The following is a 27,892-nucleotide window of genomic DNA, read 5'->3' on the forward strand; positions in this document are numbered from 1 at the left end:
CACGGCGCACTTCAACTGAATTGAACTCACTGTGGAAAAAGTATTAAACAACTAGAGGAAACCCATTGGCCCTYAAACATTTACGGTCAAGGCATCTTCCAATGCTTCCCTCACAAACAAATAGTTGTATATTTAGTATGATAATGCTACTGTTCCAAAAATACTTATTTTTAACAACAAAAAATAGAACAAGGAACAAAAAAAGGCAGATGTCCAAAAATGTTATCTTTCAAATAACACTGGATTTAAATCTTGGACCTAGACTTGAGAAAGCTCTTAAAAAGGAAAACATTGATAGAGAGAACCCTGATTCTAATCAATGAGTTTTGGCCCTGGGTCATTCTGTTACATATGGTACAAACCTCAGAGACCTTGTTGAAATTCTAGGATTAATAAGTAACTAGTAGGAGCCAAATGGGGTGAGATGCCCCCTTGTTTGTTACCCCCTTCGGATCTGGATGTTTCCTCTCCTGGCAAGAAGAGTAATTTGTCTTCAGAGAAGTAATATATGTTCTCTCTTCTCTCTCTCTTCACTCCCCTGTATAATTAACAGAGCCCTGCTTAAGGAAATACATATGGCCCTCTCATCAATACTCATGCATTTGCTGCCATCTAGTGGGAGAGAAGTGCAATGTCAAGGTAGGTGCATACCACCCACTAGCACTCCGGAGTGAAGTTTCTCTCAGGTACAGATCTAGGATAAGCTTCTGCTCCCCCAATCCTAACCTTAACCATTAGTGCCCATGGGGAAAATGCTAAACTTACCCAAGATGAGCATCTAGGGGCAACTTAGCACTACACCACCCACTAGCACACTAATTGACACAAAACATTTCTGCCATAGCACCTCTTTATTAAAACAGGAATTGATAGCATGAAAYAATACAACATCACAGACTTTTCATTAAAACTAAAAGTAATGCTTATTTCAATCGTTTTTTCCACTTCATCATTAATTTAGAGTATCTTTGTTTCCTTTTTCTCCTCCTCCTCCTCATCCACCTCCTGGTTAGTGTTGGTGTCACTGTAGCGGTTGCTTTCTGAAGACTTCTCACTTTGTCCCGAGTCACTGCCCGCAAACTTCACCCTCCGCTTGGATTTCTACTTACAGAAGAAGTAAGGGGACACGAGAACAAAGATATGCACGTCACTTCTTAGTTAGCCTGATGGCCCAGTCTGTTTGTACTTAAGTCAACCGCTCTGTGTTCCTTCATTGTCAAGCCAAACATTGCATGGCATGACAATAGTTTGCTACAGCACGTACAGAATGGGACCTGGCTAGTTCTTTGCTACCAATCATTATTAGACATTCCAAAGGCTTCTAAACAGCTTCTACCCCCAAGGCATAAGACTCCTGAACATCTAGTCAAATTGCTACCCAGACTATTCGCATTGCTCCCCCCTCCCCTCTCCACACCACTGCCACTCTCTGTTGTCATCTATGCATAGTCACTTTAATTAACTCTGTACATACTACCTCAACTAACCGGTGCCCCCTCACATTGAATCTGTACCGACACCCCCCCCACCCCCTGTATATATTGTTATTTTTTTACTGCTCCTCTTTAATTACTTGTTACTTTTATCTCTTATTCTTATCCGTATTTTTTGTAACTGCACTGTCGGTTAGGGGCTCCTAAGTAAGCATTTCACTGTTGTTCGGCGCATGTGACTAATACGATTTGATTTGATTTGAACCTGCAGGGCTTTCATCTCCCAGGTAGCTAGCTAGCACATTTTAGATTCCAAAAAGTGTTCCAGACTGCCACCTGAAATGCTTGTAAATTAATTGGAGTGTGTAAAAAGGTCTCTGCATAGTTCTGCACACAGTTTTATTTTACCAGGCAAGTCAGTTAAGAACAAATTCTTATTTTCAATGACAGCTTAGGAGCAGTGGGTTAACTGCCTTGTTCAGGGGCAGAACGACAGAARGACCTTGTCAGCTCGSGGATTCGATCTTGCAACCTTTCGGTTACTAGTCCAACGCTCTAACCACTAGGCTACCTGCCARCCCAGTACTATGAACCTTGAGTTTTTTTTATATATCCTTTGTATTCTTTAAAAAGGGAGGTCCATTCTGCCCTTCCTACATGCACAGACCTCCACTGACACAAAGAAGTACACCAAACATATGCTCTATAAGTATTTCACCTCCTGTACACTGAGTATCACAGCAGGTTGGTGGCACCTTAATTGGGGAGGACCGGCATGTGGTAATGGCTGGAGTGGAATGAGTGGAATGCTATCAAATATATCAAACACATGGTTTTCATCTGTTTGATGCATTCCCATTTGCTCRGTTCTAGACATTATTTTGAGCCGTCCTCCCCTCAGCAGCCGCCACTGATGAGTGTACRAAACGTTAGGAACACCTTCCTAAAATTAAGTTGCATAATTTTGCTATTTTCTTTCCTTCATTGCTCCTTTGCGTTTTCATTRCCGATGTGTGTTAGACCTGTCAATCAAACACAGTGGGCGGGTCTTTGGTAACGTGAGGTGGAAGAGGTTGTCTGTGCTTGCTGGCAACAGGGTCAGTGCTATCCCGGGATCCTTAGGACGTCCCTYCCCTAAACCCTAACCTTAATCATAACCCTTYCCTAACCAATTTAAATTTCAACTTCAATGGGGTAGGGAGGTCCCAAGGATACTGGATAGCATAGACTCTAGCAACAGTCACTTTTGGTTGTAGCTGTATCGATGAGGTGTGTTTTTAGGCTGTCCCGGCAACAACGGCCAGTGTCAAACCCCACAGAAGAAGAAGAACAACAGCCAGTGTGTGCGAGGAGTTTGCAGGAGCTCAGTGGAGGGGAGCTACTAGTAGCTAGCTAATATGGCTAATTGGCTATTATATGAAGCCAGCTACCACAGATAGAACAATGAGCCAGCTATTTCACTGGATGTGTCAATGTGAAACATCCGGTTGGRGCTTCCACTCACTACCAAATATGGTGATGAGAGGAAGCCCACTGGCAGGCAGCGGGAGGAGATGGATCAAGATGGATTTTGGCCGACATTCTGCAAATMTTTTATTAAACATTTGATCTCAAATACAGTTTCTTTTTTCCAAAACTAGATTCTCTAACAAACACATTTTGTAGACTTCACCCMTAYCCAAAGTTTCTAAAAATMGTGTTGTTTAGGAGTGCAAGGGTGAATTTAGTGATTTCACAACCGCATACACACAGAGCAGGCATTCCCTTACGGAAATATGCAAATAAATGCTAGAGCGTGCCAATAGGATCTCTATAGTTCGTGCTTGGCTCTGCCCACCTCCTTGCTTGTTCTGTCCACTTTTATTCATTTTCTCCCATGGAAACGACAGGCTCTGGACTATCTTGGGTTAGTTATAAAATCTTTGGTTACTGTCTAACATTCGCTAGCTAGCTCACTGGCTAGCCTAGCTAACTAGCTACTGTCACAACAAGACATCGTGGAACACATTTTGTCTGATTTGAAGGCTACCAAGTTTTTTGAAAGAAAATCCTTTTCTATGTTAGTTAATTTGCCCCAGACCTGACAGTGTTCCTTTCAACTTATCTATTTTGTGTTCCAGCTCTCAGGAAACTATGATGTCACTGCTGTGTATGGGCAACCCCAGCAGCTCCTCCAGCAGACACTGCCCCCTTCTGTCTTTCCAGATGCCACTGACCAAGCTGCCCACCATCAGACAGGTAAGGATGCTCTCCCATAGAAAGCAAGGGCTGGAGGGGCACCAAAATGGCTGAAAGATGCCTTGATACCCTCCCCTTCTTCCAATGGTCTGCACTCAGCTACTCCCTTTCATGGATTGAAGAGCAATGGATTTGTACAATTGGTTCGTTTAGTTCAGTGTTCCTTTCTCTTGCCTAACAGTGTGAACCTTGTCATCCCTACGTGTGCTATAACACCTCATTGGACTCAATAAGACCACACTTGGATAAATTGAGTGAATGATTGATTGGTTATGGCATGCACTGAACTGGAGCATACAGTTATTGTGAACAATAAAAAACAGTAMGATATGTGAATTGAATTGGGACTAGTGCACTTATCATGAGTTGTACATTGCTCATCTGTGTTTTAGGTTTCCATCCATGCTAACCTTTTTGCATAATTTGTGCTCCTTTTTCACAGGCAGTTCTGGCTGATGACCTGTCTCCGTCTATAGCTGATAGAAACCAACACGGAATATCATTCCAACTGATACCACTAATATTTCTAACTTTACTGATGAAGAATAAGAGGGCAGGCTTACCCAATCTCTCTGAACTGCCTGAAGTGTTCAGTCAAAATTACAATTACCACTAGTCACAGGTTCAATAAGATGTTCTGCAAAAACAATACAGAAATGTTATTGCTCTCCAATGAGGTTCTGCCAGTCATACAGTATGTTGAAAACCATTATCAAGGAAACCTACAGCATATGAACACTTTGTGTAGATCGTKACCTGTTTGTTGAACACCAGTGATTCTAAGAATAACTACTACCTGTAGGACAATGTCTCTATCTAATAAAATACTTTGTCATGGTTAATTGTGCATGGCTCTCATTTTCCAGMCGACATGGAACAACTTAATATGCAATATAGTTATACCTATGGCTTGCATAACCATCTACGTGCCCTTGTTGTTAGTGTCCTTACTGAGATTTGAAGGTTGGACAGTTTGATCCCTGTCTTATTCAGGGGGTGTACTTGCTGCCTCACACTACAGAAACAGGAGATAGGCTCTTGCTCCTATGAGCCGTTGTGGCTTGCACAAGCAAAGGCTTGTGCAAAGCTATCCTCTTACTTCCTTTGGCTTGKAGCTTGAACAGTGTTGAYTCAAGGAACAGCTTTACTGCTCAATAAAATATTGTGTCAGAGTACTGAAGGGGCAGAGCAGGCAGGTGGGCTTCCCATCTATTGTGGGGATACCGTGATGGTGCCATGACAAATGACAACCAGACGTTTTTGTAAAGACTAATGACCAAATGGGTCCCTCTTGCTCTCTCACACACACAATCACTATGTCAATATATATACAGTACCAGTGAAAAGTTTGGACACACCTAATCATTTAAGGGTTTTTCTTTATTTTTACTATTTTCTACATTGCCAAGAGTGTGCAAAGCTCTCATCAAGGCAAAGGGTGTCTACTTTGAAGAATATAAAAGTTGATTTTGATTTGTTTAACACTTTTGGTTACTACATGATTCCATATGTACTATTTCATAGTTTTGATGTCTTCACTAATATTCTACAATGTAAAATAAGGTTCTAACGTAACAAAATGTGGAAAAAGTCAAGGGGTCCGAATGGATTGAGCAGACCTTTCCATACAATTCTGATAGCTCCATGAAATACATAACTCTACCATTCCAATGTACAATGTCATTTAAAAATATAATACCCTTCTCAAACACCTTTTCCATAAATACAGGTATTTTAGAGAAACCAATTGAAATTGTAACCAGCTCTGCATTGCTTGTTTGAAAAAGAGAGATACTTTGAACAAGGTTTCATTTTCAATTAATGAAAAATAAAAAATGGCAATCTGCACACAGGCAAAAAAGCTATTTTTAAACAAGGGATAAGCTTTTCTTAGTAATCTACTTGAGAACCATTTAGGGTTCAAGTAAAACTTTTGAATAAGTGAAGCTTTTAGAGAGAGGCTTAGTGCTTTTATGTTTAATAATGTCAGCCCACCCAGTTCATATTCATTATATACATAGGCATGCTTTATCTTGTCTGGTTTACCATTCCAGATAAAGTMAAATATTTTTTGCTCATATGATTTGAAAAATGAATCATCAGGAGTAGGCAGCGCCATAAGTTTMTGAGTAAACTGAGATATGACTAAGGAGTTAATCAGTGTAATATTTCCATAAATAGACAGGTATTTACCTCTCCATGGTTGCAGGATCTTGTCTATTTTTACTTGTTTTCTATTGAAATTCATTGTGGAGGATTAATTTACTGTTTTTATTTTTGTGATATGAATACCAAGTATGTCTACWTCACTGTCAGACCATTTTTAGGTAAACTGCAGGGTAATGTAAAAGTTGTCTTTTAAAGATCCAATACGCAATATGGTACACTTCATAGTAATTAGGTTTTAGCCRAGAGAGGCCAGAAAAGTTATCTAGATCTTCAATGACACATTGCAGGGCTCTAGCTTGCGGACTTAACATAAAACTTGAGTCATCGGCATACATGGACAACATTGTTTTCAAGCCTTGCGTTTCTAATCCTCTAATATTGTTATTTGATCAGATTTTAATAGCTAGCATTTTGATGGRRGTAAAAAAATATATGGTGACAGCGGACACCCATGTTTAACTCTTTTTGACAGTTCAAAACTCTCTGAGAAGTAGCCYCTATTTACTATTTTACACCTGGGGTTGCTATACATTACTTCTACCCATTGAATAAGAGACTCACCAAAATGGAAAAAATCCAGGCATTTATATATAAAATCCAGTCTTACTTAATCAAAGGCCTTTTCAAAATCCACTATGAATACCAGGCCTGGCTTCTTGGATGTTTCATGTTCTATTATTTCTAGTAGTTGTCGTATATTATCTCCAATGTATCGTCCAAGTAAAAAACCTGTCTGATCAGGATGAACAATACCTGGTAAAACCTACTATGCACCTACTAAAACCTACTAACCTGCTATGCACTAAGTGTAAGAAGCCTCCAGATTTTTTGATGGATCTTTGTATTTTCCATCTGGGTATTGCTTTAATAATAGTGAATTCAGGCCTTCCTGCTGAGTACCTGACAGACTACCATGTATATAGGACTAGTTAAAACAAGCTGTATATCAAAAAAGGCTTGATATACCTCTACCGGTATGCCATCAAGCCCTTTTCCAGACTGAAAGGACTTAACAGCCTCAAAAAGTTATTCCTCTGTAATTTGGCCTCCCCATTTAATTGTAAAAAWATATATATATATATTTGGAAATAATTCCTTACAGTAATCTTCATTCAGAGGGTGAGGAAAATAAAACATCTGCTTATAATATTTAGCTTCCTCTTTTCAAATATAATTTGGAGAATCATCGATGACTCCGTCTATAGTAACGAGTTTCTGCAAATTATTTTGGTAGCGTTCCTTTGTTGAAGATTCAGGGAGAATTTGGTGCATTTTTCTCCATGTTCCATCCAGTTTGCTTTATTTTTGTAATAGTTAACATTTGATTGTTTTTGAATAAGTTCGTCCTTTTGTTTTTTTTCTCTAACTTGTTTTGTACCTCTGTAGTACTGTTTTATTGGTATCTACCTGTACTGTTAGTTCCTGTATTTCCCTTGGTAGTCTTGTCTCTTTAGACAAAAACAGCTTTTTCTTTACTGATGAATATTGCATTGAATGACCTCTGAAGGTACATTTAAAGGTATCCCAAACAATAAGGGGTTTGCTGAACCTATAATGTACTGGGAAAATTAAGTTATTAATTATTTTGTCTTAGTTAAYAACAAATTGTCCAACAGTAGACTTTGATTACATTTCCAATATCTCTGTCCAAGTGGGCATTCTGTAAGAGTTTTGTGAAGGTCAATTAGATGATGGTCCGATCTCATTCTGTCTTCTATCAATATTTGTTTAACCTTTGATGCTAGAGAGAAAGAGACAAGAAAGTAGTAAAGATAACTGGATTGATTAAGTCTCCTCCATCTATGTCTCACTAGGTCAGGGTTTTTTAGTCTCCAAATATCCACTATTTCTAATGTGTCCATAATATTTGTGATCTCCTTAAGGGCACGAGGATGATCGTTTGTAGAATGATTTCCTTTACGGTCTATTGAGGTACTTAGTACTGTGTTGTAGGATCCCACCATAATGATTTGATCAGTTGTTGCTTGTAAGTTTAATAGATTGTAATAAATATTTTCAAAAAAGTGTGCATCATCTTGATTTGGACCATATAGATTAATGAGTCAAATCTGTATTTCATCCACTTTCATATTTAAAAAGGGTCCAACTTCCTTGCGGATCATTCCTGACTGTTTGCACATTCGGATTGAAATTTTTGTTAATTAGTATCATCACACGTTTTGAGATCCTTTTTCCATGACAGATATTTATTTCACCGCCCCATTCCTTTATCCACACAACTTCATCTAAAGATGTAGAGTGTTTCCTGTCAACAGTCAGGGTTGGGTAGGTTACTTTCTAAATGTAATCTGTTACAGTTACTAGTTATCTGTCCAAAATTGTAATCAGTAACGTAACTTTTGTATTACCAAAACTCAGTAACGTAATCTGATTACATTCTATTACTTTTAGATTACTTTGCCCTTAAGAAGAAGACAAAAATGCATGTTACCAATTGAACAACATCTATTGCAGGATAAATCAATGTTAAAGTTTACATAGTTGGCCATATATAGTATGGATGTAAAATTTTATTTTATGGGTTGGTTATGTAGGCTTCTTCTAACCCATCGCTTTCTACTACATATAATAATACGATTAAATTATATCTTAACATTTAAATCCAAAGTCTATCAGAATTCCAGTCATTCCAATAAATGTTACACACCTTGATCTTCAAGAATAGGACTTGGAAATATGGAAGTACAGATTAGCCAAATTGTTTTACCTGAGCATGACCTCAAAACTAAGGACTTATTAGCCAGCCCTACTCTGTTTATGATTTTGTTGTCATGGAGGACTGATTGGGCTCATTGATTCGAGTTGAAAAATAAATGCCGTGTTCATGGCATGGCAGGCTTTGAGCACTACTGAAAAGTGCTATTTACATGTGAAAAATGAATGCCATATGCTGCATTTGCTATAGGACTATTGCTTACCTTATGTTGGTGACACTTTGATATCTTGATAATATGCAGCTGTTTAAAGGGCAAATCCACAGATGAAACAATAACAAAACGGTCGGCCAGCCTCTGTTTTGGTAAAATGCTGAGGGATGGGCCTGGAGAAATGTAACCACTCTCAGAATAATAGACAGAACTGTGGATGCAATTATTGTTTTAACCATGTAATGAGGCTATACAGTGTTTGTTTACATTTACAATGTTTACAAACATTGGAGTAAAACAAGCTTATATTTTGGGTTCTCATAGATAGTTGAACTAAGCTCATGAAGCATTTATAAGTTATTCAAGAATCAATGGCTATATATACAATGGGTTCTGATATCTTCCCATTGCTTGTTGTAAACATATACTGTGTAGACAAAGACATACAAAAGATGGACAAACAAGAAACATATTGAATTATAACAAGGTCTAGACAATAGAGGGGGAGAGGGAGAGAGAGAAGAGAGAGAAAGAGAGGGGAGAGCGATCAAGTGTGTATGTGTGTGTGCGTCCGTGTGTGTGTAAGCGAGTGTGTAATTGAGTGTGTGTGTGCGCGTTTATCAACTTCAGACTGTTAAGATATTTTACAATCCCCATGATTTTTTCCGTAAACTGGTGTCCCTGTAGAATTTAGTATAACCACGGTGTTATGGAGCTGTCTTGGAAAAAACTGTCCTTCTATAAAGAGTTTGTCCACAACGCTTACCCCTCTCCCTCTGTTGCTTCTGTACAGGATACAGTCTCTTGCAACGTTCGTTTATCTTCCGGTGAAATTGGTAATTGAGACTGAATTTGGCCCTTTATGTTCCCTTCCCCTATTTTAGGATGATAGGTTGGGGACCCTTGGTCTTGTCTCTCTGAGCTCCAAGCCTGTGCACTCGTTGGGAAACCYCCTTGTTTACAGTCTCTAGAGGAACTTTCAAGGTGGACTGCATGAACTRTCTCATTGCGCCCTCTGCATTTTTCGAAATCCAATTAAAATAAAATCACGCATGCTTTGGGTTTGTATGTCTGGTAGCGAATCTGTCATCCCCCTGTTTTCCCTGAGTAGACAATCCATATTGGATTCGAGGGTTTTTACCTTGGCTGTGAGTGACTTATCTCCTAGGAGTGTGAGAATTTCACTGTGACTAAACTCCAAGTTCCCCCTCAGCCCTGCTACCTCCTCACACAACTTMTRAAGTGTTGCATGGATTCCAGCAACAGCACTAMCCTCTACTTCAACGGTAAGTTAATTGTCCGTGTCTGTAGATTTATCTCTTTATTTTTTTGGTCGGGTTGGAGTTCTTTTGTGAGGTAGCTGGATCTATCCTCAATGGAGTATGTTGTTCCTCCATAGCATAAAGCTGCTGGTACTCGTCGATTTCCTTCAGGATCTTGTTGGTATCCAGGTTGGCTCAGAACTTCAAGCAGTTGTTAAAACCTTTTTTGTTGTTGATAATCTAGAGAATTTGGCAGTAAGTCCAACAGGCTCACAACCACAGACCACAGGTAACCACGCCAGCCCAGGACCTCCACATCCGGCTTATTCACGTGCAGGATCGTCTGAGACCAGCCACCCGGACAGCTACTGAAACTGTTGGTTTGTACAACAGAAGAAATTCTGCACAAACTGTCAGAAACAGTCACAGGGAAGCTCATCTGCGTGCTTGTTGTCCTCATCAGGGCCTAAACCTGACTGCAGTTCAGAGTCGTAATCGTACAATCGATGTCGTACATATACTAGCCATCATTGCTAGTAGCTTGCAGCAAGCACAATGCCTGATCTGTCTCCCTGTGTCTCCTCCCGCAAACTCCTTACTCACCGGCTGTCCTAGCCAGCATAGCAAAGATTATTCAGTATATAAAGAGTTATTCAGTATATAGTACAGCTTCGCCTCTCCTATCCAGAAATACTGTACTTCAAGAAATGAACCGGTATTTCTGTCTGAGAATAGCTAGCAAGCCCAGGCAACCTCTTACGCCTCACGTTACCAAAGCCCTGCCCACCGTGTTTGATTGACAGGTATAAATGCAAAGGTGCAATGAGGAAACTAAATAGCTAATTAATCATTGCGATTGATACAGTATCAGTCCAACATTTGGACACACCTACTCATTCACGGGTTTTTTCTTTATTTTTACATTTTATTCTACAAAACTATGAAATAACACATGTGGAATCATGTAGTAACCAAAAAAGTGTTAAACAAATCAAAATATATTTTATATTTGAGATTCTTCAATGTAGCCACCCTTTGCCTTGATGACAGCTTTGCACACTCTTGGCATTCTCGCAACTAGCTTTATGAGGTAGACACCTGGAATGCATTTCAATTAACAGGTGTGCCTTGTTAAAAGAACATTTTGGCATTTATTTCCTTCTTAATGCATTTGAGCCAATCAGTTGTGTTGTGACAAGGTAGGAGTCCTATATAGAAAATYGCCCRATTTGGTAAAAGACCAAGTCTATATTATGGCAAGAACAGCWCAAATAAGCAAAGAGAAACAGTCCACAATTACTATAAGACYTGAAGGTCAGAAATTCTGAAAATGTCAAGAACTTTGAAAGTTTCTTCAAGTGCAGTCGCAAAATCCATCAAGKGCTATGATGAAATTGGTTCWRYWGAYKKSCSKCASYYYAYYYYYASACAAAGTTACCTGWGCTGCAGAGGAAAAGTTAGAGTTAACTGCACCTCTGATTTCAGCCCAAATAAATGCACATCTCAACATAAACTGTTCAGATGTATAAGGGCARAAGGCGAGACCCAGATGCAGACACGGGAGGCAGATGGTTTGAGTCTCTGATATTTATTATAATCCAAGGGGTAGGCAAGAGAATGGCCGTGGACAGGCAAAAGATCAAAACCAGGTCAGAGTCCAGGAGGTACCGAGTGGCAGGCAGGCTCYAGGTCAGGGCAGGCAGAAATGGTCAGGCAGGCGGYTTTAGAGTCCAGACAGGCAAGGGTCACAACTGGGAGGACTAGCAAAACAGAGAGAAGGAAAAAGCAGGCGAACGGGAAAAACACGCTGGTTGACTTGACAAACAAGATGAACTGGCAACAGACAAGCAGGGAACACAGGAATAAGTACCCAYGGACTAATGAGGAAAACAGGTGACACCTGGAGGTGGGTGGAGACAATCACAAAGACAGGTGAAACAGATCAGGGCGTGACAAGAGGAGACTGCGTGAATCAGGCCTTCATGGGCAAAATAAACTTTCCAAGTCAAACCATGTCATAACCACTACACACAGCCTACATCGTTGTCCCCATATTAGCTAAAGTAAAGTCCTAGTCAACATAGCTAATAGAACTAATGCGTTAGCAAGCCTGCATCAATCATGCAGTAACGTTACAGTGTTTAGTCAGTAAGCAGTTACACCGGCGCAATGGCAATAAATTAATAAAACCAAAAGCTTACCTTGACTTGGAAGAGTTGCAGTGTTGTGTTGGATAGTCATAAACAGCTAGCTAACATAGCATCCCTGTTTGAGCTGGGTGTTTGAGTAGGCTAAACTAGCCAGCTGCATTTGCTAGCTAAGTAAGTGTAACTCTCTCTCTCTCTTGCTTCTCCTTCATTTTTSWAGAAATTAATTTGTTGAAAACTGTTCAACTATTGTCTTTCTCTCTCTTTGAGTCAATTACTCACSACATTTTATGCACTGCAGTGCTAGCTAGCTGTAGCTTATGCGTTCAATACTAAATTAATTATCTGATCCTTTAATTGGGTGGACAACTTATCTATTCATGCTGCAAAAGCTCTGATAGGTTGGAGGACGTCCTCCGGAAGTTGTCATAATTACTGTGTAAGTCTACGGAAGGGGTTGACAACCAAGAGCCTCCTAGGTTTTGTATTGAAGTCAATGTACCAAGAGAAGGACGGAAGCTAGCTGTTCTCCGGCTACACCATGGTGCTACCTTATAGAGTGCTGTTGAGGCTTCTGTAGACCTTCATTGCAAAACAGTGTMTTTTAATCAATTATTTGGTGAAATGTGAATATATTTAGTATAGTTTTATCTAAAAAGGATAACTTTTAAAATGTTTAAAATGTTTTATTTTTATGAAGTTCGCTGAGGAGGATGGTCCTCCCCTTCCTCCTCTGAGGAGCCTCCACTGCTACAGACCTGGGTTCATTCCCGGGCTGTGTCACAACCGGCCGTGGCCGGGAGTCCCATAGGACGGGGCACAATTGGCCCAGCGTCGTCCGGGTTAGGGGAGGGTTTGGCCGGTGGGGCTTTACTTGGCTCATCGGGCTCTAGCGACTCGTTGTGGKGGGCTGGGTGCCTGTGGGCTGACCCCGGTCGCCAGTTGAAATAGTGTAAATAGTTTCTGAAAAAAGTGTGGCCAGCTCAAATGCTGATTGTTGCGTCATTCGAAACTGACCTAAATAAGCTTTCTAAATAAGCGTTATAATCACATGGGTGTGATCGTACACTTCAGGGACCACTGTAGAATGATCACACCCATGTGATGGTACGTGTGAAAGGGTTGAGTCTTTACTGAAGACTCATCTCTTCAGTAGGTCCTATGATTGAGTGTATTCTGGCCCAGGGGTGCGAAGGTGAATGGCAAGGCACTGGCGCGATGAATCGCCATTGCTGTCTCTGCCTGGCCGGCTCCCCTCTCTCCACTGGGATTCTCTCCCTTTGACCCTATTACGGGTGCTGAGTCCCTGGCTTACTAGTGCTCTTCCATACCGACCCTAGGAGGGTTGTGTCACTTGAGTGGGTTGAGTCACTGACGTGATCTTCATGTCCGGTTTTGCGCAACTTCGGGTTTMTGCAGTGGAGAAGATCTTTGTGGGCTATACTCAGTCTTGTCTCACGGTAGTAAGCTGGTGGTCTGTTGAAATCCCACTAGTGGTGTGGGGSCTGTGCTTTGGCAAAGTGGGTGGGGTAATATCCTGCCTGGTTGTCCCTGTCCGGGGGTATCGTCGGACGGGGCCACAGTGTCCCCTGACCCACCCCTGTCTCAGCCTACAGTATCTATGCTGCAATAGTCTATGTGCCGGGGGGATAGGGTCAGTCTGTTATACTTAGTGTAATTATCCTGTCTTATCTAGTGTCCAGTGTGAATTTAACCTTTTTACACATACCATCAAACGGGTGTGATCGTTCAATAGTGGTCCCTGTTGCGTACAATCAAACGGTGTGATTAGAACACTTATTTAGAACACCCATTTTCGATTGACCCAACAATCAGCCTTTGAGCTGTCCACAATTTTTTTCCACAGAAACATTTTGCACAAACACAGTCCWTACAAAGTCATGTCCTGAATGTGACCAGTTATGGATGCAATGTTCAGACATTCACAGAAGAAACGACAGCATAACACAATCATCCAAACCGGAAAATGTAGGCTACATTTGTCCYAGCGCTAACTGAGGAAAGATTGACATAACACAAGCGGTCATATTTCTATGACTCTCGGCTGACAGAAACTACAATATGAATTAGCTCACAGCAATTGCTATTTATAATTAATCACATCACAGGTGAGCTCACCGTTGATCGAAATAATTTAAGTAATTTAAGTAATCCGACGATGGGTAGTTTGTGCGCGCCGGAATGTTCATTTTTTCGCATCAACCAAACATAATAAGAAGAGACAAGATGAGTTTGGTCTATTTACAGTATGCATGTTGAAGGGGGTGTGTCTTCTACGATCATCTACTTCCCTTCATTCACTTCCAGAAGTTCACGCAAAAGATGAGTGAACCATTCCTTCACCTCATTACAACATCTTCGGTTGACAGATTACTTGACACCCAGAATGCATTGTATAATGTCAACAAACATGGCGCCACACATAGCTGGCAAATAGCTTAGCTCATTATCATCAGTAKAACCTTCAAAAAAGTATTTTACACACATCCTAGGTGTCCATTACAATAGATGCAATAATCGGAATGCATTATTTGTCACAAGTACTTCAAAACATGTGAATTAAACTGTAAATACATTATGCTCCATACATACATACTACATACCGTATGCGCCTACAGTACTGTAGAAACGGCAACACGATATACAGAAAAMAAGGAACTTGCTATCAAAGTAACGCACACGTGTCCAAAGTTATTATTTGTAAGGAAAACAAAAAGGAAGGCAAAGCGAGCGCCAGCAAGAAAAGGTTCAAATTCTTGCAAGACAGCGCAAATATAAGCATACTTGATCTGCACAAACATCAGTGAAGTGTGGTAGGCTCTGAATGAGAGAAGTTTATCCAGCTCAGGAAAGCCTCAAACATAAATTGTCCGCAACGCTGAAATCGGCTAGTTCTATGTGAATTAATGAGGAGGCGGAAACACACCTTAATTCAAACTGTTGTTAGAAAATACAACTTGTTTGAAAATCTTTTGAAATTGACAAGTTGAAACATAGCCTATAGATAATTAGCAGGCAACACGGGTTAACTGTCCTGTTGCGTAATAATCACATTTTGGAACAGTGAGTGCATTCTGACATCACGTGCATAAAACAACTCACGCTGGGGCGACCAGTAGAGATATTTGGAACCTACATGTGAAAAGGTTATGTATGCTCCCTCTAATTTTGAATAGAATAATAGAATAGAATAAAACTTTATTGTCCATCCAGGATGGACATTTTCTTTGGCATCACCTTCCAGTAAAAGAATCACATACACACACGTTCTCACATCATACACATTTAAACCAGTCAATCCATCATGTTGCATACACTAACAACATAGACATTAATACATTCACTCACAAACGACCATGGTCCAAACTGCACTAGATAGATAAGTACATCATACCGATACAATTCACTTACATTTAGTAGTCCAACAGCACAAGGAACTAATTAATGTTTGAACARGTTSTTCTTGGCCATGGSCATTCTGAAGCGTTTTCTCTCTCTCCCTCTCTCCCTCTCCATCCACTCCCAGAGGACCTGGGCCCTAGGACCATGCCTCAGGACTACCTGGCTTAATGACTCCTGGCTGTCCCCAGTTCACCTGGTTGTGCTGCTGCTCCAGTTTCAATTGTTCTGCCTGCGGCTACGGAACCCTAACCTGTTCACCGGATGTGCTACCTTGTTTTCGACTGTCTCTCTCTCTCCCTCACTCTCTCTCTCTACCGCACCTGCTTTCTCAACCTCTGAATGCTTGGCTATGAAAAGCCAACTGACATTTATTCCTGAGGTACTGACCTGTTGCACCCTCTACAACCACTGTGATTATTATTTTACCCTGCTGGTCATCTATGAACATTTGAACATCTTGAAGAACAATCTGGCCTTAATGCACTCTTATAATGTTCACCCTGCACAGCCTGAAGAGGACTGGCCACCCCTCAGAGCCTGGTTCCTGTCTAGGTTTCTTCCTAGGTTCCTGCCTTTCTAGGGAGTTTTTCCTAGCCACTGTGCTTCTACATCTGTCACACCCTGATCTGTTTCACCTGTCTTTGTGATTCTCTCCACCCCCCTCCAGGTGTTGCCCATCTTCCCCACTATCCCCTGTGTATTTATACCTGTGTTCTCTGTTTGTCTGTTGCCAGTTCGTTTTGTTCGTTGATTTTTCCCTTGCTCCTGTCTTTGCTATAGTTCCTGTTTTCTTGTTTCCCGGTTTTGACCATTCCTACCTGCCCTGACCCTGAGCCTGCCTGCCGTCCTGGACATTTCCCCCACCTTTCGGGATTACTGACCTCTGCCTGCTCTTGACCTGTCCTTTTGCCTGCCCCTGTTCGAATAATACATTTTTGTTATTTCGAAACTGTCTACACCTGGGTCTTACCTTAAACGTGAAAACATCTGCATTGCTTGCTATTTGGAGTTTAAGGTTGGGTTTCTGTATAAGCACTTTGTAAAAAGTGCTTTATAAATACATTTTATTTTATTTGATCTGCACTGAACTWCCAGTTGAAAAACGGGYAGGGGTTGGGTTGTGGATTGGGGAACGCTGTCAGCATGGCCACTACCCTTTAAAACATTATTCATTGCTTCAAGCCACACCTCGCCACACCCACCAAACAGGATCAAACGTAGCTCAAAGTCTGTTCAAGTAAGTTTTGGMGAAACATGTCGTTCAGTACAAACCAAACTGCAATGTAGCAAACGTTCAAGAGAACTGAACGCACCTCAGTTTTACAAACAGGAATTCAGGTCAAATCAGTTTTGCCTGAATCAATTTCTCYCCTATCTCAGAGAGGAAAACAATGTTCCTATAATGGACTTGTATCACATTGATCGCACCTGTTTGTTGGCGACAGAACGAGGGTAACGAGCGATGTCATCACGTCTGCGCACCACCGTCTCCCAGTCGTCCAACCAGAGCTGGCGACGGTAGTCAGATTCACGGGCCGTGATTCGCTGGTAGATGGCCTGGTTCTGATTAGTCACCTGCAGCAGCTCATCCCTCCTCTTCTCAGCGTTCAGACTACAGCACCGAGAGAGAGAGACGCAGAATGTTTAGTTCTGTCTTCCACACATCACTATGTATGTTCAGTTTAACTTACTGTACCATCATCCAAGGTACTATGACTTTAGCCAAAGGGTCTGGGSCTTTATGGCACAGGTAGTAGTGCACTAGTCCTTGACACTATTTCCCATATAGCGTTTTGTATATGGCATTATAACACTTTTAAAGGTAGACTCAGCAGAATAGCGTGACCATGAGCAGCATCGAAGATATTGTGATAAGTGAGGTGCAAMACTTCGCTCTCACACAGTTACACAGCGTATCTGCACATGTGCATGGGTTCATTTCACGCTGTGACAGAGTGGTAGCAGCAGGTCCAAAACAGAGGAGAAGTTTAGCCTCGAGCAACAACGCTCTTAGTTGTTGTGGAAATTAAACCACTATACTGTTTACTTTGTGCATCTATGTCATATAGTTGAGTCTACCTTTAACCAACTCAGTGGTTAGACTGTCCGCCGTGAAATTGAAGAAGCAAAGAGAAACGAGAAACGACAGTAAATCATTACTTTAAGACATGGTCAGTCAATGCGGAAKATTTCAAGAACTTTGAAAGTGGGGGTGCCATAATCCTACAAGACTAGTCCAACAGGAAAAACTCCAGGAACCAGAAAAGACACACACAAATTTTGCCTCACCACTTTTGAACCTGTGGTTCTACCTCTGCCTTTTGTTAATAAAATACTTATTCTGCTAACAGATCCCTCTGTGCATTAAATTATAGTTMTTTGTCCCTGTGTCCTTGTGCTGAGTTAATGGGAGTTAATGTGTAGCGACTAATTGTATAGCTAATAGGCTATGTGTTTTTAGAGCGACTGAGGTGAATGAAGCTACAGTAACCAATGTACTTAAACAAATCTCTCTTTGCTCTTTTAACTTCTCCCCTGAATCTTAAAAGCCCTTAAAATATCCAGGGACTGGTGCAGTAAATCAATGTAAAGTAGGCCTAATGGTGGAGTTTACGTTTATCAAGTCCCTTGGTGTCCACATCACCAACAAACTATCATGCTCCAAACACACTAAGATGTGAAGGCACGACAAAGCCTATTCCCACTCAGGAGACTGAAAATATTTGGCATGGGTCCTCAGATCCTCAAAATGTTCTACAGCATCGAGAGCATCCTGACTGGTTGCATCACTGCCTGGTATGGCAACTGCTCGGCCTCCAACCGCAAGGCACTACAGAGGGTAGTGCGTATGGCCCAGTACATCACTGGGGCCAAGCTTCCTGCCATCCAGGACCTCTATACCAGGCGGTGTCAGAGGAAGGCCCTAAAAATTGTCAAAGACTCCAGKCACCCTAGTCATAGACTGTTCTCTCTGCTACCACACAACAAGTGGTAGCGGAGCGCCAWGTCAAGCTCCAAAAGGCTTCTTAACAGCTTCTACCCCCAAGCCATAAGACTCCTGAACAGCTAATSAAAGGGCTACACAGACCCCTCTTTTACGCTGCTACTAGTCTCTGTTTATAATCTATGCATAGTCACTTTAACTCAACCTACATGTACCTATTACCTCAATTACCTCAACTAACCGGTGCCCCCGCATATTGACTCTGTACCGATACCCCCTGTARATAGCCTCGCTTGTTATTTTACTGCTGCTGTTTAATTATTTGTTACTTTTTATTTTCTATTTTTTACCTAACACTCATTTATATATTTTTTCTTACCTTCTTAAATCATTATTGGTTAGAGCCTATAAGTAAGCATTTCACTGTTTTATTCGGCGCACGTGACAAATAAACTTTGATTTGATTTGATTTGACCTGTTGTATTCGGCGCATGTGACAAATAACATCTGATTTGATTTGACAGTTTATTATATGCGTCAGTATTGTAATTACAACTCTCCCAATCCAATAAACAGTTGAATAGTGAATGCAGAACTGAGTATCAGTACACCATTCTGTGAGGCATTATCTACAAAGAGGATTTGATGGATGGACAAGCCTTAAAAATCATTTAATATTCCACCATGTTTTCTTTTGACAAAGAATGTCCACAGTTAGTCGTCAAATACTTATTGATCCTATGAATAATGGACTGAACGTTATATAATATCACTGCAAAACACAAGAGTATTACATTTCCTATGGAGAGTATTGCCGTGACACAGTGCTGAGAGGTTTTTAACGGTGACTTAAACGTGAAACGTGAGTAGCCCTTACCTTCTCTCGGGATAATGGTTCCTGTGGTCGACCAGACCTTTGGACCGCACGATGTCAGACAGCTTGGAGGACAGGAGACGGTTGTCTCTCTCGATGGTGACCAGCCTCTCATCTTGTAACTGATCGATAAAAATAGACGTTGTAATGGCAGACATATCTCATTTGAAAAATGTCAGATATTGACATTTAACCAGTTATATGGCACTTCAGGTGACAGGTTATATTTCACTATATTTTGACATTCGAACCTTGTTGGRAATGACTGTGCTATCAGTAGACATTTATGACTGATACAGTCATACATTCTAATGTTTCAGATATTGAATGCCTATGTGAGACACATACACATTGTAGTTGTAAGGATACAGTAGCAGTTTTACAATTATTTTATACCCTTGTCTATGGCCATTTGTATGGCTATGCTAGATGAAAATATCTGTTTGTCTGTATACATGACTTCACTTTATCTACTGTGTTTCTTTCATATACAGTCTMCAATGAAACTAAATGTCCTACTGCAATACTTTTTAACCTATAGTAACAATAATGGTGTGATAGCACACTGAGTATACAAAACATTGCTCTTTCCACAAGATAGACTGCAGGTGAATCCAGTTCAAAGCTATGATCTCTTATTGATGTCACTTGTCATATCCACTTCAATCAGTGTAGATGAAGGGGAGGAGACCGGTTAGAGAAGGATTTTTAAGCCTTGAGACAATTAAGATATGGATTGTGTGTGTGCCATTCAGAGGGTGAATGGGCGAGACAAAAGATGTAACTGCCTTTGAACGGTGTATAGTAGTAGGTTCCAGGCGCACTGGTTTGTTTCAAGAACTGTAACGCTGCACAGTTTCCCTTGTGTATCAAGAATGGTCCACCACCTAAAGGACATGCAGCCGACTTGACACAACAGTGGAAAGCATTGGAGTCAACATGGGCCAGCATCCCTGTGGAACGCTTTCGACATGCTCCATGCTCCGATMAATCGAGTCTGTCCTGAGGGCAATAGGCCGAGTTTGCAACTCAATATTATGAAGGTTTTCCTAATGTTCGGTATATTCAGTGTATGTTTATTTCATTTTTCCAGATCCCAAGGGCACTTTCTTTTATAAACAAATATATATATATTTTCAACCACCACTGTAAGGTAACATCATCAGGCCATTTGTCACGTCTGCTCCTGCTCCTCCCCTCTGGCATACGACGTTGCCAGAGTAATAACCACCGGTCCTGGGATTCATCATTACGCACACCTGGCACTCATCATTACGCGCACCTGTGAATCATTATGATTCACACCTGGACTCCATTACCTTCATCATTTCCTCCCCTTTATATGTCACTCTCCCAGGTTCACTAGCCAGTTGGTGTTGTTCTTGTGTCTCGGTGTACTGCCTTATGTTAGTGTCGTGTTCTTGGTGTTGATGTTTTACTAAAACGTTTCACCTGCACCTGCTTCCGACTCACCGCCCCATCATTACACCATTGTAACCAGTGTGTGTGTCCACTGACCTGGAGTTTCTTGAGTTTCAGCTGAACATGTGCAGGTGTTCTAATGCCTTTAGTGTCCACAATGGGCCTGGCCGTACTCAGCTGGAGGTGATGTTAAGTTAATGTTAGGTTGTTATTGAAGTTAAATATGTAATCCATTGTTGATTTACTTCATTAATTTGGTGTGTGTAAGTAATGCTTCTGAAGATCATCCAGGAGGAAAATAAAATGCCTGATGATCAGGCATGTGACAATATGCTTTAATGAATTAACACCTTAATAAATATGCACATGTATCCACTTGTGTACTTGTCTACAGATATATATGTGTGCATGTATAAATACACAGGCACAAACAGACACATTTATCTCATACCTTATTCCTATGCTCCTCATATCTGGTCTGGTCCCATTTCTTCTGCAGGTACTTGTTCGTTGCAGGTTTCAGTGGTTGGTATGACTTGTGCATGTTTCAATTGTGTAGCTCTGGGCTTTCTGGCACTTTAGGGCACCTGCCAATAAACCCCCCACCGCCCCTCCTCCTCCCCACACACACACACACGCCCCATTCTCCAAGCAGGAGGTCCGGCTAAGGCTCGCTCGGCCTAAGGCAGTTACCATGGCGCCATGACTCACCTGTATCTCCCTCACTAATGCTACTGTTTCTAATGTGGGCAGATTGGATGTCAATGAATTATTAGTGGACTGACTTACTCCCCAGTGGCTTCAATAAAGAGCTGCTCTACTCCAAACACAGGCCGTGAAGGCAAAGGCTGCCACAAACATCAATGTCTGTTTACAAAAAAAAGAATGCACTCACTACTGCAAGTTTCTCTGGATAAGGGCGTCTGCTAAATGATTGAACGTTTCAATGTTTTACAAACTGGAGTCTAATTATTCAAAAACCTTAGTTAGAGAACTTAACACTTGACACATCCACATGACTATGGATGCTATATTTTGTTTAAAAAAGTAGATGTACCACAAAAGGCCAAATGGTGACAGTAATTCCCAATCTAGATTGTTTGAGCACATTTTCCCGAATCATTATTCTCTTTTTCAAAATAATTTCTGTAAGAAAATAGATTATGTTGCAGTTTTCGGTTGTTGAAAGAGCCAGATCTTAAACCATTAATACATTTTTATAGCTACGAATCGCTGTGCAACCATTTGTACACATATTGCATTAATATGAAAGCTGTACAGTTCTACTGTATGATGAGACTAGTATAGAAGTCCCATCAACCAACTCAGCCTCATAATATGCAGATATGTTATTTTCAGTGTTATTAGCTTGTTCATGTACAGTTTTAGGAAAAGGTAAGTGTTGTAGGCCAAAGTCAGACATTAAACTTCCACTATATACATCCCACACCTAGGTGGCAGCAGCCGGCGCCAACAGGTGCTTGGAGACCATCAGCAAGGCTTGAGAAGAAGTGAGTAATTACCATACGTACAAAAGCCGCTGCAGTGTTACAATTGTAAAAAGTTTGGACAAGTTGCAAGTGTTTGTTGAATGAATAAATATTTAGCAGCTGAAGAGTCAGATGAAGCATGTTGTGAAGATGGGAATCATGTTCCCGAGTTCCTGGAGTACCCTGTAAGGATGAAGGAGGTCGCAGTAGCTAGGATCAGGGCTATCCAGCAGGTCTCCTATGTGGAGGCAGTGAAAATAGCTGAAGGAGTGAGTAGAGATGAGATGGAAGTGAATGTCCCACAGTCTGCAGTGAATMCCATGCAGGAGAAGGATCCCGACACACTAACAGTGAAGAAGGTGGACTTTGTTGCGTTTATAGCGCAAGTGATAAATTGCACTAGTCAAACMAATAAAAAATCAAAGAAGTTAGACATCATTGTGAAYGCGGCAAATAGATACCTGGATCTCCAGGAKTTTACAGCCAAAATGTTACAGGGAGTACTGAATGAATAGGTTCCCCCCTCCCTGGTTTCTGAGCCTGTGTAGGGATCTGAATAGACAWTTAAAACCTGACTGAAGGAGTATGTCTTATTTTTTTATTCAGGGTAGTAGCGTGAATTTGTTCATCCAAAACACATTATGTTTTTGGGGTATTTTTTACTAGTCTGCCTACAAACKTCAAAGAAGAAGAAGAAGAACAAGTGAGTAATTGCTCACAGGTSTGAGTGAAATAGCGTGACGTGACAGTGTTTTAGTAAATCCAATGACATCTGTGTGGGGTGAAGGGAAGATGGTGGAAGTGGATGCTGAGTTCGAATTAAGCTTGTCAAGCAAATTTGYTGAAGACGAATGTTCTGAATMGACAACACTAGTATTGAAAACTGGAACAATAAAGGAAATGTCTACAATTGGAGTGGAAGATACGAGTGGGTACTGGCGCCTGTGTAGGGATCAGATCTGTTTTATTGATTCATTTTGAACAGTAAAATTGTTTGATTTAGTTTATTTTATAAATGTTTTGGTAGTTCAGGCTTTTGGGGGGAATTGTGTTTCCATCCCACATAGTAGGTGGCGTAATTTACATTAAACGGTGTGATCGCCAATATATTATAGAAGACGGTGTGAGTGATTGGCAGGTTATTGAAGAGTGACAGGTGAACCAAGTAGTTTCTCTTCCCGGTGGGGTCATCTGTGTTTGTTTGAAACCGTTTTGTTATGGGTGCATTCGAACCAAAACCCACAGCGGGGCAGGTGGCGTCGTCGCATCATTCTCTGATTGTCATCAAGTACAAAACGCAAAAACCGTACTCCAGTAGCTCAGAAATTGAACCTGACGAGAGTGAGAATGAATTACCTGCAGTGAGTGGCAGGTGCAGTGAAGACCGTCAAGTTCGAGCCTCACCCCGTTGATGACAAAGACGATTCTGAGCCTGTGGGAGTGAGATTTTTGGAGCGAATGGATCCTTACCTTCTGGCTGATCCATATGTGGTGTCAGGTTGGGTGGAGAAGAGGCTGGGGACTGTTGAATCAGTGAAAGTAACTAAAAGTGYACTTGTGGTGATTTTTGTTGTTTCCTCCGCCCAGAGGGAGCGGGTGTTCTGCACCACGCTCGTCCGGACAAGACCTGTGTCTTGCTTTACTCTCCAGAGCGGGGTGCCGTTGAAAGAAGTGAGAAATGGGGTGGAATTAAGTGTTGAGGAGGATCAACTGAAATGGAATATTCCCGGTATCTGTGACGCCCGCCGTTTGATGCAACATAGACCCGGTGGAGAGCATGGTGAAACAGAGAAGACACTGTCTGTGCTGCTGAGTTTTGAATCAGAGTKTTTACCTGACAAAGTCAAGTTAGGATGTGTCAGTTATCCTGTGAGAGCTTGTCTCGAACCKATTACGGTGTTTTAGGTGTCAAGCTTATGGTCATGTTGCAGCAATTTGAAGGAGGAAGATTCCTAGATGTGAGTGTGCAGGAGGGCATGAGACAAAGGAATGTGTAGTATAGGTGATAAAAGCTGTGTGTATTAAAGGCCCAAAGCAGCTGTTTTTATATCAATATAATTTCTGGGTAATAAAGAAGTGCCTTTCTGTAATAGCCGTATTAAAATTGGCAAAAATAGCTATTTATTAAGCAAGAATTTTGCTAGTATTGTCTGTTCTAAGTGGAGAGGGAAAAACTAGCTGTTTTTGGCAGAGGTTTGAAACTCTCTTTGTTATTGGTCTATTGACCAATTTGATGCATGGTGATGTCAGCATGGAAAGCCAAWCTCCCGCCCATGCAAACCAGCTGATTAGAAGATCCTGAGTAGATCACATTTCTTTACCAGCACGTTGACACTATTAGTTTCAGCAGCTGTTGTACAATATGATACAAAACACAGGAAATACTGAATTTGGACTGCATTGGGCCTTTAACTGTAGTGGTACCCATGTTGCTGGAGATCAAATGTGCCCAGTGAGAAAGAGGCAGGTTGAGGTTGCCAGGGTCAGAGTAGTAAAGAAGGTTTTGTATGCTGAGGCAGTGAAGAAAATAGAAGAGGACGATGGTTCCAGGATCCAAGAGGGTCCCTGTGAGTAGGCCGAGGCCAATAGCGGGATAGGAATAACTTACTTCAGTAAGGTGGCTATCAATTGTACCGCAGAAATTAAACCTAAATCACAGAAAATAGATGTYGTGGCATCTGCAGAGAAGTACTTGGGTGTACGGGATTTACTGCAGAAGAATTACAAGGTGTGTTACAGAGCGATTACATTATACAAGCAGCACTTGCCTAGCCACGCTAGCCTCGCCCTCATGTGGGTTCTAACAAGCAACCTAGGTAGTGCTATGTTCAGCTCCCTCCCACATGCTCGCATCTCTCAATGGCAGTGGTGGAAAAAGTACCCAATTGTCATACTTGAGTAAAAGCAAAGATACCTTCATAGAAAATGACTCAAGTAAAAGTTAAGTCACRCAGTAAAATACTACTTGAGTAAAAGTCTAAAAGTATTTGATTTTAAATATACTTAAGTATCAAAAGTAAATGTAATTGCTAAAATATACTTAAGTATTAAAAGTAAAAGTATAAATCGTTTCAAATTCCTTATATTAAGCAAACCAGACAGCACCATGTTATTTTTTATTTACGGATAGCCAGGGGCACACCAACTCTCAGACATAATTTACAAAWGAAGCATGTGTTTAGTGAGTCTGCCAGATCAGAGGCAGTAGGGATAACCAGGAATGTTATATTGATACATGTGTGAATTAGACTGTTGTCCTGTCCTGCTAAGCATTCAAAATGTAACGAGTACTTTTGGATGTCAGGGAAAATGTATGGAGTAAAACGTACATTATTTTCTTTAGGAATGTAGTGAAGTAAAACMAAAAGTTGTCAAAAATATAAATATTAAAGTACAGATGTTTTATTTAACTAGGCAAGTCATTTAAGAACAAATTCTTGTTAACAAAGACAGCCTAGGAACAGGGGGTTAACTGCCTTGTTCAGCGGCAGAACGAGAGATTTTTACCTTGTCAGCTRGGGGATTCAACCTAGCAACCTTTCGGTTACTGGCCCAATACTCTAACCACTAGGCTACCTGCTACCAGATACCCTAAATAACTACTTAAGTAGTACTTTCAAGTATTTTACACCACTGATCAACGGTCTTCCCACCCGATGTTTCACCACGCGATGTGGCTGCATCGTGTGAACGCAATGTAAATGCACACATTCCTCCAATTCTAATGTTGTGGTCATCTGACAATGACTTGACAATGTGCATGAAGGTACCATCGAAAGTGTGTTCCCTCAGTCACATTTGAGATTAACTTAACTATGTATAACAGTAATAAATATTTCAGCTGAAGGTGATGCTGATAGAGTGTTTTCTGTAATCGCTTCTGACAAATTATCATCAGCTAGCAACACCCTCACAGCGATGTGTGTGTTTACAGTAGATCCCAGCTGACAGGCAACGGAAAATCTCTCAGCAGGCAGCTGTCTGAGGAAGTCTCAGGACAAATAATTATTCTACTTCAGACACCTCGCAGTTAAGTGTGTGTGTGTGTGTGTGTGTGTGTGTGTGTGTGTGTGTGTGTGTGTGTGTGTGTGTGTGTGTGTGTGTGTGTGTGTGTGTGTGTGTGTGTGTGTGTGTGTGTGTGTGTGTGCGTGCGTGTGTGTGTTCTCACAAAACAGCAGCAGTGAAGCGGTAAATTAGTTTTGGCTCATGCTTAGATGGAAACTGGTTCATATATTTTAGTCAGATTTTGACAGATGTCGACTATGTTTCGCTGTGTTTTTGCCTTGCGGTTTAGGGTGGAGCAGTTGCCACACTAGGATGTGATACAGCCTGACAGGATGCTCTCGATTATGGATCTGTAAAAGTTAGTCAGGGTTTTGGGTGACAAGCCAAATTTCTTCAGCCTATTGCGCCTTCTTCACCACACTGTCTGTGTGGTTGGACCATTTCAGTTTGTCGTTGATGTGTACGCCGAGGAACTTAAAACGTTCCACCTTCTCCGCTGCTGTCCCTTTGATGTGGATAGGCGGGTMCTCCCTCTGCTGTTTCCTGAAGTCCACAATCATCTCCTTTGTTTTGTTGATGTAGAGTGAGCGGTAGTTTTCCTGACACCACACTCCGAGTGCCCTCAACTACTCCCCGTAGGCTGTCTCATCGATGTTGATGATCAGGCCCACTACTGTTGTGCCGTCAGAAAACTTGATGATTGAGTTGGAGGCGTGCATGCCACGCAGTCGAGGGTGAACAGAGAGTACAGGAGGGGGCTGAACACGCACCCTTGTGGGGCCCCAGTGTTGAGGGTCAGCGAGGTGGAGATGTTGTTTCCTACCTTCACCACCTGGGGGCGGCTCGTCAGAAAGTCCAGGACCTAATTGCACAGCGCGGGGTTGAGGCCTTGGGSCTCCASRTTGATGATGAGCTTGGAGGGTACTATGGTGTTGAATGCTGAGCTGTAGTCCATGAACAGTATTCTTACAATAGGTTTTCCTCTTGTCCAGATGGGATAAGGCAGTGTGCAGTGTGATGGCGATTGCGTCATCTGTGGACCTGTTAGGGCGGTATGSAACTGAAGTGCGTCTAGGGTGGCCGGTAAGGTGGAGGTGATATGATCRTTGACTAGCCTCTCAAAGCACTTCATGACGACAGAAGTGAGTGCTATGGGGCGGTAGTCATTTAGTTCAGTTATCTTTGCCTTCTTGGGTACAGGATCAATGGTGGCCATCTTGAAGCATGTGGGGACAGGCAGACTGGGATAGGGGGCGATTGAATATGTCCGTAAAAACACACTAGCCAGCTGGTTGCGCGTGCTCTGAGGATGCGGCTAGGATGCCGTCTGGGTCAGCAGCCTGGAGGGTTAACCCGTTTAAATGCTTTACTCACGTCAGCCTCAGAGAAGAGGGGGGGGGGGGGGGGGGGGCGCAGTTCTTGTTAGCGGGCCGCGACGGAGGCACTGTATTATCATCAAAGCAAGATGCGGCGGTGGTCGGTTTGCGAAGAGAGGCAGAGGAGGGCTTTATGCATCGCGGAAGTTAGAGTAGCAGTGGTCGATTGTAATACCCCCGTGCATGTGCAATCAATATGCTGCTAGAATTTAGGTAGCCTT

General features: G+C 41.6%; 1 protein-coding gene and 1 long non-coding RNA gene across 2 annotated transcripts; one reads left to right on the plus strand and one right to left on the minus strand.

Moving 5' to 3' along the window:
• The first annotated feature begins 552 nt into the window (after positions 1-552).
• Positions 553-4,449, plus strand: LOC111961143 (uncharacterized). Its single transcript, XR_002876950.1, has 4 exons — positions 553-639; positions 1,014-1,116; positions 3,554-3,671; positions 4,114-4,449. It is a non-coding gene; the product is annotated as an uncharacterized lncRNA (long non-coding RNA).
• On the minus strand, positions 846-21,360 carry si:ch211-284k5.2 (sperm axonemal maintenance protein CFAP97D1). Its single transcript, XM_023983246.2, has 5 exons — positions 21,252-21,360; positions 20,897-20,977; positions 19,382-19,500; positions 16,989-17,172; positions 846-1,101 (listed from the first exon to the last, which is right to left on the minus strand). Exons 1-5 carry the CDS (start codon positions 21,342-21,344, stop codon positions 958-960), a joined length of 621 nt encoding a protein of 206 aa, XP_023839014.1. The 5' UTR covers positions 21,345-21,360; the 3' UTR covers positions 846-957.
• Between the last annotated feature and the right edge of the window lie 6,532 nt (positions 21,361-27,892).

This window comes from Salvelinus sp. IW2-2015, linkage group LG4q.1:29 (assembly GCF_002910315.2).
Source record: "Salvelinus sp. IW2-2015 linkage group LG4q.1:29, ASM291031v2, whole genome shotgun sequence".
Taxonomy (NCBI): Eukaryota; Metazoa; Chordata; class Actinopteri; order Salmoniformes; family Salmonidae; genus Salvelinus; species Salvelinus sp. IW2-2015.